At 40.0% G+C, this 17,601-nt stretch overlaps 1 protein-coding gene across 4 annotated transcripts in view; it reads right to left on the reverse strand.

Moving 5' to 3' along the window:
- The window catches only part of hspa12a (heat shock protein 12A), a 52,133-nt gene extending 44,879 nt beyond the window's left edge, over positions 1 to 7,254 (reverse strand). For 3 of the 4 annotated variants that reach the window (XM_053632088.1, XM_053632089.1, XM_053632085.1), the window contains exon 1: positions 6,931 to 7,254. In XM_053632088.1, coding sequence (XP_053488063.1) covers positions 6,931 to 6,970 — 40 coding nt within the window. In that variant the 5' untranslated portion in view covers positions 6,971 to 7,254. Of the gene's footprint in view, positions 1 to 5,373; positions 5,575 to 6,930 lie in introns of those variants that run through there. The other variant, XM_053632086.1, reaches the window with a different exon arrangement.
- Positions 7,255 to 17,601: the final 10,347 nt, after the last annotated feature.

Raw genomic sequence — 17,601 nt, forward strand, 5'->3', positions numbered from 1 at the left:
ATAAAACCAAATGAATGCACAGATAATCCAGACACTGTGTGATTTTTTTTTTTTGTGAGAAACGTAGGCTAAATGTGACCTTAAAATCCACTGCAGTGTCGCAATCTACACAGCTAATAACATTCTCCTGGACATACAAGGCCACGTAAATATACAAACTACAGGTCAAATCAACTGAAATGATGAGTAGCCTTAAACTTCTTCAATCTAAATCTGAAGGGAAAAAACCCACGTCATTTCACGTTCTGCCCGATGTCGTCCTTTAAACATTGTGCAAATTGAAAGTTATGAAAAAGGTATTAAATGTATATCTGTGGGCTATGCTATACATCGTGCAAAGGCTTTTTTTTTTAATATTAAACATTACATGTTGAAAACAATAAACATCTGATTGTCCACAAGCTTTAAAGCAGAAGTTAAATCACTATATTAAAAACACTAAAAAAGAAAAACAAAAGCACAAACTAAGTGTTAAGAGGTTGAATGTTCTGCAGTAACACACACATTCTCTCATCTGAACACAGTAACATGTTCCTTTATTCTGTAAATGTACGACACTTCTTACATTTATATACAATGACATGTTATAACTCCATTACAGTTACTGCTCTCATAAACAACACCGTTACTTTAGTTTCTAAATCTAGATAAATATCACCTCAAACTACATATCTGATGAAAGTGAATATTTTAGTCAGCGTTATTGCGCTTCCTTTCTATCGCGCGCTGTTTGATTGACGCGTACGCGTGGACTCGCGCTCGTTCGGTGAAGATTAACGGAGACTCGCTCGCTGTCAGGACGAGACTTTATGTAAAATGGAAATACTGGTGTGAATTTCTAACATTTACAGATGAGGATATAAAAGGTATAAATGTCATTTCTGTGCTGAAGAAAACACGTCTGGAACACGTTAAACAGCACACGCATCTGTCGCAGGATCTGACACGACGAGCCACGTTAATACACTTACGAGTTTGTTTGAAGCGCTTGATATAAACCGCTCACGTTTTGGACGACCCGGATCGTGCACTTTTCCCTCAGCAGCTCACCCTGTGACCTCCGCTGGGTTTTATTCATAGAAATGAGTTTTTCACCGTTGTGAAGTGACGTCACTGACGGGGGTTATCCACAGTGACGTCACAGACCCGACCAATCCATAATCAAACTCGTCGTCCATTATTTTAATTATAGATTAGTCGTTGCAGCCCTAATTTAAACCGTTAGCAGTCTTGAATGCCGATGACTGGTTTAACAATTTAACACTGCAGTCAACGGTGCACAATATTACTGACATGAACCTAGTGACCATGACTAAACATCATGAAATGTGTTAAACAATCATCAAAAGATATCATCCATCCATCCATTTTCTGTACCGCTTATCCTACACAGGACCTCGGGGAACCTGGAGCCCATCCCAGGGATAAGCGGGGCACAGCCTGGACGGGGTACCGACTCAACACAGGGCACAAGGGAGAATCCTCAACGCTAGGGTCCAACACCACGTCCTATAGTCAGTCCATACAGGATTTCACCGAGTTTTTTTTTGCGGCTAAAAATGCTCGATTTCGCTGCGGCTTTTTTCAAAATTTGCAGAGTATTTTGTGCTATTTTTTTTTTCCCCTTCGGAAAACTACGCGGACTGTCGAAACTGCTGTTGCACGAAATTGTTTTGCCGTACTCATGTTTGACGCACGTGAATCGAAGAGAGCTTTGGCTGAATGCGCGTCGTGATGACGTCACATGACGCGCCTCTGCCCGAATCTGCGGGAAATCGACGGTGAGTTTGAAAATTTCTAAGCTCCTCCGAATATTGCGGAGTTTGCTCGATTCTGCGTTCGTTTCTGCGATCGCTAAATCCTGGAGGGACTGTATGGTGCTTTATTCCTCTTACACCACAACAATTGGAACCGACTGCAATTTTTACTTATTAAAGAACGTCATACTTTTCCATCTGATCGTAGTTATAGCTCCTGTTATCACTTATGTTATTACAGCTTCCCTCACCGGCGTCTCTTTCTCCCCCTCTCTATTAAAGCTAATAAAAACAAAACTTTTCTCTCACCAATCATATTAGCATTTGCTAATTAAAGAAATTCAACTGAACACAGAAGAATAGTTGAATCGTTTTTTTTTTTTAGTTTCGTCTTAATCGCTCAACATGAAGGGCTACAAGACTGACGCCTGGCCTCTGACGTGAACGAAAAACACAGGCCACTTTCTGTGTGCGAGTCCCTACGTGGACACGGTGGTCCAAGACATGATTGACTTCCTCTGGTTACACGACAGAATGAGCAGGAATCAATCTGCCAAGTCCTGGATGTTTTCATGTCACTTCAATATTATTTATTAATCAGTAAAAGCGACGGACTGACGGTGGCTGAAGCAATTACAAGTCATTTCCACTGGTTGTGTTAGAGTAATGGGGTTCGTGCTGTTTTTGCCGTGCAGCTGCAGGGAAATCAGGACCACCAGAAGACAGGAGGTTCCACACAGCCGCACCCTGACAGCATGATCTCCGGCACGTTGCACTGCTGAGTGTGTGAACACGGCCACGCCCTTCCACTGAGGAACTGGACTAACTATCATTCACATATGGGTTTGGTGTTTGTGTAAGGGGAGTGTACATCTTTATGTCCACAAGTTACAAACAAGAGCGTGGACCTCTGACCATGTGTGTATGGTATATACATGCACCTGTCCATGTATGTGTGTGTGTGTGTGTGTGTGTGTGTGTGTGTATGAGAGCTGCAGTGCTGCAGTGGTGACCCCTCTCACTCGTTGACTCAGCAGTCGTTACACAGTCATTGTCCCGGACCGTGTGTTGCCTTTGGTGCAGGTTTGCCACAATGCGATCCGGCATTCTGTCAGATTAGACGCCACAATTGTGTAAACGCTCAACTCACAAAAAAACAAAACAAAACAAACAAAAACAAGTGTAGGCTCAACTCACAAAAGCTACATCACGCTTTGCTTTGTAGCTAACATGAGACTTCAGATCAAGTCACAAAAAAAAAAAAAAAAAAAAAAAATCACCACAATTACTGCTAGCCCACTGCGAGGTCTTCTATGATAATCTAAACCGATGTTATTTTAAACATCGCTACAATAAACTTCTCCAAGCTTTATCCTCGTTGAGAAATCCAACTTATATGAACATGCAAATCAGAAACACGCATTTTACCTTGCAAACAGGTGTTTAAAAAAAAACATTTTTTTAAATTTAAAAAATGGCACATTTTCATCCCGCAACCTGATTGGCTCTTCTCGCTTATGATGAAATAATAATGTACTCAATACAAACAGTCTGTGACTACTTCTTCCTGTTGATGCCACACCACATCTTTCTACTCGCCGCTCAATTCCAGTAAAATAAACTATATCAAGCCGAACTGAACACGTTTTTTGCAAAAGTTCACAAATTATTCAAAAAGTTCAAAAAGTTATGCAGTTTGCCATTTTGTATCGCAATTTTTTTTTATCAAAGCTTAAAATAACGTAAGAAGAAATCGTAGACAAGACCGAGTTACATTTCATTACGAAGTAATAAATAGCTGTCCGCTTGCCTAGCTAGTGCCTAACCTGCTACCTAGCTAAGGTTAGAAAGTAACCTCCCAAGCATCATATGATTTATATTTCGCAATAATAATAATAAAAAAAAATATCCAGAAAAATGATCGATAGAGGCAAATTTAAAATTTTCTAACTCCGATGACGTCACCCCTCTCCTGATTTGCAACGATGCGAACGCAATCATTCGCGTTAAAGCCACCACGCCGTGCCACACGGTTCGAGCAGAGCGCTCAAATTAAATAATAATAATAATAAAAAAAACATACGCTGCAACTTAAGATTTTCAGTGCAGTACAAAAACGTTTCCACGGTAACTATTTTGTGCATTTAAACAAATTCTCCTGACAATATCTAATTATAAAAGCGGGATCGGATTTTCAGCAGACATTCTGTTATTACTACTACGAGCTCTTTGTTGCTGCATTCCTGCTCATTTTCTGATTCCAGGCCTGGTTTTAACATTACGTCATTGCACTTGAACCAGATTTTCTTCATTTACCTCTTTTAATCATTTTCCAAAGGAGTCCAACTTTTTCACAACACTCCAAACCTTTGGGCAGCCTCCAGCGTATCTCCTTACACGAGTGAGAAAGTGATAGACGGACGAGTTGGTTATTTATTTATTTAGTTAAGGTCTTATAGTATGACATTCCTGAAACGCCCAGTTTGTGGAATCATTTGTTTACAGAAGATCCTTCTGCACATGTGAAAGACATTACCGCCTAACGTTACAAGACTCGGTGTACCTCTCACTCACTATGTGAGGATATGCACTGCCTCAGAGGCCATCCTTCCCTCCTGAACAAAGGGGGCCTTTATGCCCAGTGCCCAAAAGTGCCACCGTGGGAAACGGGGCTGTTTTTCTGCTGTCGCCGTCTTTATTTAGGCCGGATCCCAAATGACTCCCTACTCTCTGTATCACTATATTACATAGGGGAAGGAATAATGGCTTCTGCATCACCTGGGTCAGTGTTTTCCATTCTACTTGCCCTGGGGCAGGCTGCCCTAGGTAGTGCACAACAAGAAGGCATTTGGGATTCTGCCTAACCCGTCAAGGGCAAGACAGGCTAGGTGCTAAGGTGATCCAGAGATTAAGGTGGAGACAAATGGTCGAGGCTGATGCGCCAATGCATGTGCAAGGAGTCGCAATTAGCGCGCGCGTGTCAGCTTTTCAAGTGGACACACAGCATGTACATGCAACATCCGCAGAGCTTGAATGACATGTAGATGCGCAGTTATTTTTAGGAACATGCAAAGTCATCAAGGTTGCCTCAATGTGCAATCGGCTCATGCTTCGGATCGATTCATAGAGCTGAACACACACGTAACGCATGATCCCGCGCGCCAGACACGCGCGCCCCTCCCGCATTCCACCAGATTACACCATCTTGGCTGCATCCCAATTTGCTCCTTTATAGTAGACTGCATAAGGAACAGAAGCTATTTCACAGCGCATGTTGCGGTTAACTTCTACACTGAGTAATCAATCACAGATTTGGGATTCGGCCTGTGCGTCCTGAAGGACAGTCGCGTTTGTCTCGTGCACCGAAACTGTCAACGACCTGCAACTCAAAAACAACAACCACCTTCAGAGGTCCAAGTTATTCCGAACACGCAAGTAGACAGGACAGTGCATTCTGCGCTCGTGCATCAGAGATGCAAAAGATGCACGGTCTTTAAAAAGAGCTACATCATAAAGGTAAAAGAAACGGCTAGTTACAGCTACGCGTCTCCACCCTCCCGTACAGAAACGGCTGATATGACATGCGTTTAGCTGGATTTCGAGGCTTTTCTCCTACCTCCTTGCGGTTTCACCAGAGATGATGAAGATGACGGCGGTAATGAGGCACGCGGACTTTTTGCTGCATTGACTCAGCGCTCTCCAGCACTGTACCACGTGACTCCGCGCTGCGCCGTTCAGGGATGGCCATCACGAGTCACTTTTACAGATTCGATTCTTTCGAACAAACCCGTCGAAAAGATTCAAACTGAGACTTCGAACCGTTTGATTCTTCTGGTGTGAATCATCCAAAAAAAGTATTAATTAAGCAGGCCAGGTACAGAAGTTTATACCTTATGATGTTTTACTCTAGAGAAAAGTAGTAAGCCTGTATATATATATATATATATATATATATATATATATATATATATATATGTATATATATATATATGTATATATGTATATATATATATATATATATATATATATGTATGTGTGTATATATATATATATATATATATATATATATATGTATGTGTGTGTGTGTATATATATATATATATATATATATATATATATATATATATATATCCACTTTGATGTAGTAGCCTATATCTCCAAATCTAGTCTAATTGACACTTGTGCGTTATAAACAAATATAGTAGTCAAGTTTTCGACCTAAAAGTTATGCTTAAAAAGGTCATTATAAACGTGAGAATCAAAAATATTTTTCAAACCGTATTCCTGAGCTTTACACTTTCAATCTCAGTAGTTCATCTTGGGTAATTGTGTCTCAATAAAACCTTTTTTTTTTTAGTCGTCACTGAGGCATATCAAGCCATGCATATTGATATGATTAAACTATTTTACAATAGTCAAAGTGTTAGTAAACACAACAAAGACTTTACAACTACTTTACATTTGAGACTCTACAAGTAGGAAAAAGTAAATCCAAAAACCAACTTAAAATGTAACATAAATGTCCTTTTCATTATGGTCAAGCATAACAGCATGGAAAATGTAAATAAATTTAAAAAAAAAAATTTTTAAAAAGAGTCAAATAAAAGAAGCAGAAAACAACCCACAACACGGCTGATTAAAGATTCGATTCGGACGATTCGCTTTAATAATGAGTCACTTAAAAAAAAAAATCGAACAGCTCACGAGTCGCCCATCACTAGCACGTTTGTAGCTTTGCAGCTGAAAACCCCTTAAGACTTAAAGTGTGCATAACTGAGCATGAAGATTATTTCAGAAAGTCCACAGAGCTGCAGCTGGGGAGAAGGAAGTGTAAAACTGCAACTTCATTTCCGCCCACTCTGGTCCTGTTAAACATCTGTGTCCTCTCTAGGAGACTCAGCCTGCTGAGATTCACACTGTAACACCAACACAACTCCTATAAAACACCACACACACACTTAAAGCGAAGTGCTGGAGATCAAAACACACTCAGTTCCAAACCACAAACTACTACAGGAACTGAGTAATAATCCTAACCCGAGTCTACGTGCGGTTTGGGACGTAGCCCTCAGCCTGCACTTCTCACAGTAGACTGCGATTATGAGTTGCATCCCAGAAGAACTAACAAACCGTAACCACAGGAGCGTTTACAAGCGTGTAACTGTTTTCTTACCTGTTATACTGTCATCCATAGATATTTCCTGGTCAGCCATTGTATCCACCTTATCCGTGTAGAAGTATTTTATCCTTTAAAAATCATGTAAACAACACCGGAGCCCACTTTTCATGGAGTGTTTTAAAGAAAAGGCCTGCTTGAACTTTTTGCACGCGCCTCGGGTTTTTTTTCCCAGAGCATTCAAAATGGTTCTGGAGAGAAGCCTTGTTTTTGTCGACTTTTTCCTCTCTCTCTCTCTCTCTTTTTTTTTTTTGCCCTGGATGTGACACCTTTGAGAAAGGAAGTCTGTACTAGCCGTGACTTTCCGTTTTTTTGGCTCGCGGTCCCGCCCCTCACGCGACCCTCCTGGTGCTTCATTGACCTAATGAGAGTGTTTAATCTGCGCAAATCGAGCGCAGCCACACTGGACAAGGCTACATGACATTATAGAGGCAGGACACAGCATACTTAGTAGATATCTTAAAAACTACACACACACACTGAAATGATCAAAGTTAGGCTAGTGTACCTCTTGCCAGTTTTCATGATTATACTGTATGCGATTTGATAGTGTTGCGTGCAAAAGTTTGCACAATCTTAGGTAGAGGTGCATCTCAAAAAATGAGAATATCGTGGAAAAGTTATCCCCCCCCATAATTTAATTAAAAAATTTGAACTTTCATATATTCTAGATTCATTACACATAAAGCGAAATATTTCAAGCCTTTTTTTTTTGCTTTTAATCATCGATGATTACGGCTTACGGCTCGTGGAACTCAAAACTCCAGTATCTCAAAATATTCGAATGCAGAATTTATAATACGGAAATGTCGACCTTCTGAAAAGTATTTGGTTCTGGGCTTTAATCCTTTTGTATGAATTACTGCATCAGTGCGGCGTGGCATGGAGGCGATCAGCGTGTGGCGCTGCTGAGGTGTTCTGGAAGTCCAGGTTGCTTTGATAGCGGCCTTCAGCTCGTCTGTATTGTTGGGTCTGGTGTCTCTCGTAGATTCTCTATGGGGTTCGGGTCAGGCGAGTCGGCTGGACAATCAAGCACGGTAATACCACAGTCAGAAAACCAGTTACTAGAAGTTTTGGCACTGTGGGCAGGTGTCAAGTCCTGCTGGAAAAGGAAATCAGCATCTCCATAAATCTCGTCAGCAGATAGAAGCATGAAGTGCTCTAAAATCTCCTGGTAGACGCTGCATCGACTCTCGACTTGAGAAAACACAGTGGACCAACACCAGCAGATGACCTGGCAACCCAAATCATCACTGACTGTGGAAACGTCACACTGGACTTCAAGCAACTTGGATTCTGTTCCTCTCCACTCTTCCTCCAGACTCTGGGACCTTGATTTCCAAATGAAATGCAACATCTACTTTCCTCTTCCCCGTGATTGTGGTTGTGTACTGAACCAGACTGAGACATTAAAGCCTCAGGAAACCTTTGCTGAGTTTTGAGTTAATTCGCTGATTAGAGCTCTTCTCAGGTCGACATTTCTGTATTATAAATTATTTTCCAGGATATTCTAATATTTTGATATGCACCTGTATACCCTGCGAGACACAGGTTCTCAACCCTGGTCCTGGAGAACCCCCTGTCCTGCACATGTTAGTGTTTTCCCTGCTCCCGATACAGCCTTCAACTCAGGAAGGGATGTTAATTAGCTGATCAGATTGAGCAGATGCTTTGGGGGAAAACATTCAAATGTGCAGGACCATGGTTTTGAAATGTAGCACGATAAAATTAAAAACAGCATTTGTGATTCAAGTAAATGATCTTTATATAAACACGGTTTCTACCTTATATACAGTAGCATTCCATTACATTAGGGTTATAGTTTACACCTGGGATGCCATCTGTGTCCCAATGATATTGTAGGGTGTCCTGGGGGACACAGTGGTTTAGTGGTTAGCATATTTGCCAGGGGGTTGGGGGTTCAAATGTCGCCTCCTCCTTGTGCTTCATTCAACCTGTTTGTATTTCTGTAACCTCCAGGTATGCGCGTTTCCTCCCCCAGTCCAAAGACATGCGCTGTAGGCTGACTGGCATTTCCAAATTGTCCATAGTGTGTGAATGTGTGTGCACGTTTGTGTCCTGCAATGGGATGGCACCCCATCCAGGATGTCCCCCACCCTGTGCCTCAAGTTCCCTGAGATAGTCTCCAGGCTCGCCTGTGACCCTGTGTAGGATAAGAGTTATGGATCCATCCAAAACGTGTCCTTCACAACAAACTATGTGCATGCTGCAGAAACCTTAACAAAACCTATAAAATCCAGAGCACTTACAAAACAAAATTTTGCCTTCTCCAGTGCACTGTGCCTACACTTTACCTTGAAATCTAACCATTAAAATACTTCAGCAATCATATAAGTTATGCATTTAACATCTCTTGCTTGGAACAGACTTTTCTCCATGAGTTACCCATTATGTACATTTTAATTCACTCAACCCTGTTGCATCATGGGAAGAAGTAGTTCTCTCATTTTTTTTTATCCCCCTTCATTTTCAACCATGTTCCTGACTGACAAGATTACTCTGAAAGTACAACCTTGTTACCAAAATTGTAAATTAAAAGTAAATTAAACACTCTCAATGCTAACGCTCTTAAATGAGTAAAATATAAGAGTAATCTATCATTTGGAATAACCCTTCAAATGGCTAGTGTGAGCGTTCTCCAGTCAAGGTCTTCAGCATATCCATTGATTTCATTTAGTTCATTTGTCTAGATGACAATACTTGAACCAGCTGCTATAAGTACTTCAGGCACCGAGCGTGATCTCAAACACAAGCAGTAATTTAATCTAATCTGGCATATGTTTCAAAATAATTGCGAAGGCTGAAAGGCAATGATTTGTTTCCGTGTCACAGGCGATGCAACCTAGAAATGTGAGACCGTTGTATGAATTACTAGAACATCCTATATGATATAAAATGTTGTTAGTGGTTACGAATACGAACTCACTTTCCGTTCATTACTTTATAACGTATATCATGCAACACAATTTCAAATCTATTTTAAAATACCAAAAATTATTTATCTCATTTATTGGTTTAAATTAGACGACAAGGGCAAGTCAGTGTTGGCAAACACAGCTGTATATAAAGTCTCTCGTTTGTTTTTATTTACAATTCCAGGCCATGTTTCATTGATATGGCTACACTGATCACCTTAATAATCCATACAGCTGACCAACCTTTCCGTTTTAAGCCATAATTACCGTAAAAGCCTGATAAACTAACTCAACATGGATATCTATAGATGATACAAATAAAGTTTTTTTTTTTTATAGATTATGCTCTTGCTTAGAAAGACAGTAGACACCAGTATGATAAACTACGATTAACTACAGAGGCAACTGGTCATCGTGTACGGGAAATGATAAGACTTACCGGTCATGTCCAGAGAAGATGTGCCACTATAAGTCAGCTTTTTACTCCATCTAGTGGTCACTTCCAACCTGACCTTGTAAGACCCTTCAATTAGCACACAGAGGTCCAGCTTGCTACATTCAGCCAGAATATGGGATGCGATTCATCTTATAGTATCCTGTCCACATTGCTAATGTGTCCCACAACATGCACAACACAACTGAAGTTGAATACTCGGCTAAATAGTAAAACTGCATGATAAATTGTTCTCCGGTGTCACGTCACCGCATCTGAGCTTCCCCTTTCAGCTTCGAGCATGACTGAACATTATCTGACTAAAAATGATCAAATTATAAAACATGAACTAAATAAATCAGCAATATGCTGCTGTATTAACTCGTCACTAAGAGGCTTGACAGTATTCTTTAGACCCTGATTTGTTTGTACTCATGTGAGGATGTGGTTTTGGGTGATTCCATGATGTCAATGCCATTTAGTCCTTGTAAATCTTAAAGACGAACCCCTACAGATCCAGGGTTCCAGGTTTGACCCTGGAACGTAGCATGTTATAAATAATGCATGTACAGACCGGCTAAATTGCCTGTAGCTGTGAATGAGTGTGTGTTAAGGCATGTGTGCATGGTGCCCAGAGATGGACTGGCAATTTATTGCATCCACAGTGTATTCCGGCGAGGTTTTGAGGAGTCCAATCACCCCAAAGAATGGACTATACACACAGAAGACCAGGTGATGTTTGTCCAGTTGTGGTGCGTCTGTGCACTCTGTAGCCTCAGAGTCCCGTCCTCGGCTGACAGGAGTAGAACCAGATGTGGTCTTGAGCCGATCCGCCTCAAGATTCAACATGTTGTGCTTTCTGAGATGCTTTTCTGCTCACCACGGTTGTCAAGAGTGGTTATTTGAGTTGCCTGTCCGCTTAAACCAGTTTGATCATTGTACTCTGATTATCTCTCATTAACAAGGTGGCACTGCTACCACATGATTGGCTGATTGGATAATTGCCTGAATGAGCAGCTATACTGCTGGTTATATGTTTCACCTCACACAGGGAAGACCGAGGATGACCAACACATGACACCCTTAGTATTACTGAAAAATATGTATGTAATGTTATATGATGGGGGACACGGTGAGCATGTTTGCCTCGCACTTCCAGGGTTGGGGGTTCGATTCACGCTGCCACCCTCTGTGCGTGGAGCTTGCATGTTCTCCTGTGCTTCAAGGGATTCCTCAGCTTACTCCGGTTATCTCTCCCAGTCCAAAGACATGCATTGTATGCTGATTGGCATTTCCAAATTGTTTGTTGTGTGTGTGTGTGTGTGAGATTGTGCCCTGTGATGGGTTGGCACCCCGTCCAGGGTGTCTCCTACCTTGTGCCCTGAGTCCCCTGGGATAGGCTCCAGGCTCCCTGCGACCCTGTGTAGAATAAGCGGTACAGAAAATGGATGGATGGATGTGATATCAGTACATGTATAGTGTAGCATTAAACTCATAACTGAAATCAAAGCTGTCTAAAAGTAACAGTTACTTTTTCAGTTCTGATGATTTTGTCAAAACTTGCACAGTTTTGGTGCTTGATGTTCCTCTGATATACTAACAAGTATATTTAAACTGACTAAATAAAACAAAGCTTTTGGTGTGTGATTGGTAATAGCTACACAGTTAGAGAAAGGGACAAAGGTAGTTGGTGTAATTGGTGATAAGGACAATTGGAATAAAATGTTCAGGCTCAATTGTAACTAAATCTGTAGATGTTTCTACAATACAAAACCCTGCAGAAAACCAAGGACCGTAAGTCAAAAGACTTCCATGACCCAGATGAGGAGGTCAGATGAGTTTAACAGCCATAGGTTAAGTACCAATAGTACAAATTATCCAAGGTATACGTATGTCCCTAATGTAATTACTCTTAATTCGATCACTGCTTAAACGTTCAATTGAAGACTACTGGTGTAAATTGTGTCACCGATTAGGGGAAAAAACAGAAAGCAAAATACCAACTGGTCACCTTTGTTTAAAACTGAACAATGATAATTAAAGGCAAATGTGAACATACACTTGACCAGTGCTATTTTAGATTAGGTTACAACACACCAATGGTGTGTTTAAAACCATTATATTTTGTTATATTAAAGTTTTAAATGTTAATGCATGTTTTGTGCCTTTCATCCTTTACTGCTATATTATTTCCCATATTATTACATTTCACCTCAGAGAATGTTACAGCTGATACAGGTCAATTGTACAACTTTAAGATTTGTTTGGAGCCAATTTTGGTTGGTCTATTTAGGTTTATTTGCTTGTTTGGGTGTTGTTGTTTTTTTTTGTCCTTGAGTTTTTGAGAAACTAAACAAAAAGTAAAAACTTTTGCTAACCATCCCTGGTCTCCCATACACTGTCCGAAAACAGGTACTGAACTGCACCTTATCTTGTCGCTGGGTGATGTGTATCTATATCAATTATCCTTCACCTGGAAATATGAATATTTATATAACAAAATATATACCCTTAATAGTATCATCCTATCAGTTTCTTTCTACTTATTGAAGCAGGTTCTATTTTACCTGATAAACCGGTTCGTGTTTGTGTTACCTCACATCCTGGAAGGTAGTATTAACCACTCACGGTTTCTACATCACACAAGCTAATTTACAGCTGTGACTAGACGTCTGAAATCAAGGAATCGCTCTAAATAGCCGTTTATTAGGCGTGTGTGGAAATGACGCAGGCTCATCGAGCCTTGTCGCAGATCGGGTAACGACAGAAATCAAGTCCACAAGGGGGAGTGTGGATACAGAAAGATGAAAGTCTGCACCAGGCTTGCGGTTTAATCCTTGTGTGTTTTAATGCTGTTATGTTTTTCTCTTTATAAAGTCGACAGAATGTGCTCATTTCCACTGTGGCCTGTGATGAGGCCTTCACTTTAAAATAGCTGGATTGTGAAATGAACATGGAAAAAAGAAACACTGGGGAATAAATGAAACAAATAGGCTGACTTGCTTGATATGTACCTACAGTGAGTACATACATATTTGATAACTAACTCTCTGCAATGTTGAGGAAAGTATGAAAAGAATTCAAACAAATCAGCTTTTGATGCAGTTTAATCTTTGTTGTTTGTCGGTATTAAACATATCATTTGTCTGAATTTTTATTTTTATTTCCAAAGGCCTATTTCTAGACCTGCTATTTCCTATAACCTATGTCAGTTTAAATATGTTACCGACGAAAAAAAAAAAAAAAAAGACAATAAATCCTAACTAAAATATATGTATAGTAGTATGCAGTGGTCTTTCACTACATTCACACTCTAATAATATGAATAATATGAGCTCTCTAACCAATCCCCATCATTGTTTTTGTTCTGTTGTTATGCTCCGAACAAGAGTTTCTGATTTTGGATGAATCTATACGTTCAAAATCATTTATAGACTAATTTATAGCCATGACAGATCAAGGGTTCGGCAATAAAGCGCCCAATATACTGGAAAGTCAGCTATGTCTTTTGTTTACAGGACTGTATGGCCGCAATAAAACCGAATGAAATGGAATATTTTACAAGATTGAGACTGCATTGTGATAAGTTGATCTAAAAGTCATTTACTAACAACAGGTGATAATCTACATGTCATGATAATCTACATGAGATTTGGGCTAGTGCGCACGTTTAATTCATATACAACAATTAACCTGAGACTTAAGAAAACTTCAGCGGAAAAAAAGATCATTTTTTTAAACTAGTAAGCAAATGTCGGGTTTGATTGAGTTGTATAAGATAAGATAAGATAACCTTTATTGATCCCACACTGGGGAAATTCCCTCGTTGCAGCAGCTCAATTACACAAAAAACAGATAGGAATAGAATACACATTAAATAGGAATAGAATTTAAATATATATATATATATACACACACACACACAATAGGAATAGAAAAATAAGAATTAAAGTTGTAAAATAATAATAATAATAATGGTAATATGTACATTATGGACACCTCAATGTATGTACAGATGAATACAAATTTTAATAAATACAGATGAGTATCACCTTGTTTATATACATGAGTGGATAAATGGATATATTTATATAAAGTATATAAAAAATTTTCTATACATTTTTTTTTTGTTGGAGATTATTTTTTGCAAAGATGACTTTGCACAGAAATGTGTGTGCCACAAAGTAGGTCCAGTTACAAATTTGTTCATTCCTGGTGAATTTGAAGCCTAGTTATTTTATTATTAATAATATAGCTAATTAAAGCTATAGGCTATTTCCCAGCAGACTGAAGTCCACAGTGTTGATTTAGCACCAGACGGTCTTGTACAAACACTAGGTGTTAATTCAACACTTGGAATCTAACTGTTTATTTAACATTGGGATCCTTTGGGATTTTCCTAGTCCCTTTGCCATGTAAAGGCTATATGGAAACCAGATAAGACTACCCAGGCTGCAATCTTTGTAATCTTTGTAATTTTTTCCTTACTTAAAGCTTAAAGGGGTTAAATGACACTTGCCACTTACTTTACTGCTCTTCTCAGCAGGAGATACACACCTACTCATAATATGCAAAGGTCAAGGGTTTGCACTTGCACTCACGCATTAGCCAGATGGCCACAAGCGAATAATTCAACACGCTGAGCTCGACCTGTCCGTGAACTCTCTTAAAGGGCTTAAAGCAGAGCGAGAGAATGCCTGAAAAGCAAAATCGGCTCAAAACATTCATTAAGAAAGTCTTGAGAGAGTGCTCTCTCACACCGCTAATCTCTTGGGTTTTATGTGTGATAGAAGCAGTTCTGTTCTGCCTGTTGTGCAAATGTTCTCAGTCCACTCTATTCATGCCGAAGAAGAGTATTTGGGCCTGCCAATAATCTGATTAATGATATTAGGATAAATGTATGGGAGATTTGTGTGAAGTCAGTGGAAAGGACAAAAACAAGGCCATATTCTCATAATCCTTAATAAGCCTTATAACATATTCCACATATCAGAACGATGTAAGATGAACATATATAGGGAAGGTTATTAGACATTAATAACAGGCATGAAAGGTTCAGTTTTGAATGAAAAGTTGCAGGGCAAAAAAGAAGAACTGTCCCTTTTTCAGGAGACTGTATTTTAAAGATCATTTTGTAATAAGCTTTACAGATCTTTATCGGAAAGGGTTTAAACGATGTTTTTCGTGCTTGTTCAATGAACCATAAACAATCATTGCACATGCACCTGTGGAACAGTCCTTAAGACAGGAACAGTTTACAGGCGGAAGGAAATTAAGGTCACAGTTACAGTAAGTTAGGACACTAAAGAGACCTTTCTACTGACTCTGAAAAACACCAGAAGAAAGATGTCTAGGGTTCCTGCTCACCTGCGGGAACATGCCATAGACCTGCTGCAGGGAGGTATGAGGACTGCAGATGTGTCCAGAACAATAAACTGCAATGTCTGTAATGTAAGACACCTAAGACGGCGCTACAGGGAGACAAGAAGGACAGCTGAACGTCCTTGAAGTGGAAAATTACATGTAAGCATGTGTCCCCCCCAGACGTGATGGAGAACTTGCAAATGCCTTGGTGGAAGAGTGGAGAAACATCTCACAGCAAGAACTGACACATCTGGTGCAGTCCATGAGGATGAGATGCACTGTAGTACTTAAAGCAGCTGGAGGACACCACATACTGACTGTTACTTTTAATATTGACCCCCCCTTTGTTCAGGGACTCGTTACTCCATTTCTGTTCGTCAAATGTCTGTGAAACTTGTTCAGATTATCTCCCAGTTATTGAATGTTGTTATGTTAATGCAAATATTTACATGTTAAGAAATTTGCTGGAAATAAAAGCAGTTGAAGGTGAGAGGGCGTTTCTTTTTTTCTCTTTTTGCTGAGAGTATATGTTTTGGGTATATGCACTTAGAGTGACTGAAGAGGCAAATATCGTATTTTCAGCTGGGAGATCTGTCCGATTTCTCAGGGGATTGGGGAAGAGTGCTTCCAGAATAATCTCTGATATTTAACTTGACTGACATTCGAGAGACTTCATTTCTAAAAGCCTTCAAATAAACAAAGTTTATATATATATATATATATATATATATATATATATACATATATATATATATATATATATATATATATATATATATATATATATATATATATATAAAGAAGAATGGATGAATGAGTGACAGTATAGAGATTTTTAATTCAAATGATTTGCAGATAGTCCTCAGGCATTCCTCACTGATCCCTCTGCGAGTCCGCGATGGTGTTAAGGCCAGAATGAAACGCTGCAGCTGAGATGAAGCTGCTGGAGGTCCCGCATCCGCCTCCATTCATCAGACACCTGGCCAAGTTTGAAAACACGAGCGAACGAGCGCGAGCCTCCGGGCCAATTAAACCCGCGCGAACACTCCCGCGCGCATCTGGGCGCTTCAGGCTCGGAGGAAAAAAGCCGCGCTAATTAGGCCCAAACGGCGGCCTTTCTCTCCCCGCCGTGACCCGGTGCGACCCCGGGCCAAGCTGTTTAACGTTATTATTTGAGCACTTAAAACGCGTGAATGCAAATGCGCGCGCATTATCCGTTTGTTAGGATCCGGGAGCTGCTCGAGCGCGCGGGTCACAATGAGCGTAAAGGCGAATTAACATTAACATTAACATTAACGTGTCGCGAGGACGGGTGGCTAATTGTACGTTAGCTTTACTGACGAGGGTGCAACAAGTGTGCGCTCTCTCTCTCTCTCTCTCTTCCTGTGTGTGTGTGTGTGTGTGTGTGTGTGTAGGTGTGCGCGCGCGCTCGCGTTTGTTGTCCACAGGCTGTAAACACTCATTAATTAACTTGCACGTGTTGTTGTCTTTTATTTCCACCAGGAACACGAACTTTCACACCGTGGTCATTTGTCTTTTACGCATTAAAGAATGTAAACATTTTAGTCAGTTTAAGCATTTTGGTTTCTTACTTTGGTTTTCAAGGATTTAAAAATAATAATTATAATAACTTGCTTAAGTGTGTGTGTGTGTGTTTGCTTAAAATGCATGAAGGGATTTTGCGCAAAATTGTTCAGATAATCCAATGCACAATGCGTGAAAAATAATTAATGGCGACAAATGAATCAGATTCGGGAATGTCATTCTGTCAGATTCTCTTGGTTAAGTGAATGGTGTCTTGTTCGGCCAACACATGATCCAACTAGAGATGCTGCAATGCACATCCTATTTACACCCGGACTGGACACTTCATTTTCTCCCCCCGACAGTCGCCAATGGAGAATTCTCCAGAAATGTAAGTGTTATATTTATATG

The sequence above is a fragment of the Ictalurus furcatus genome, chromosome 9 (genome assembly GCF_023375685.1).
Source record: "Ictalurus furcatus strain D&B chromosome 9, Billie_1.0, whole genome shotgun sequence".
Lineage (NCBI taxonomy): Eukaryota > Metazoa > Chordata > Actinopteri > Siluriformes > Ictaluridae > Ictalurus > Ictalurus furcatus.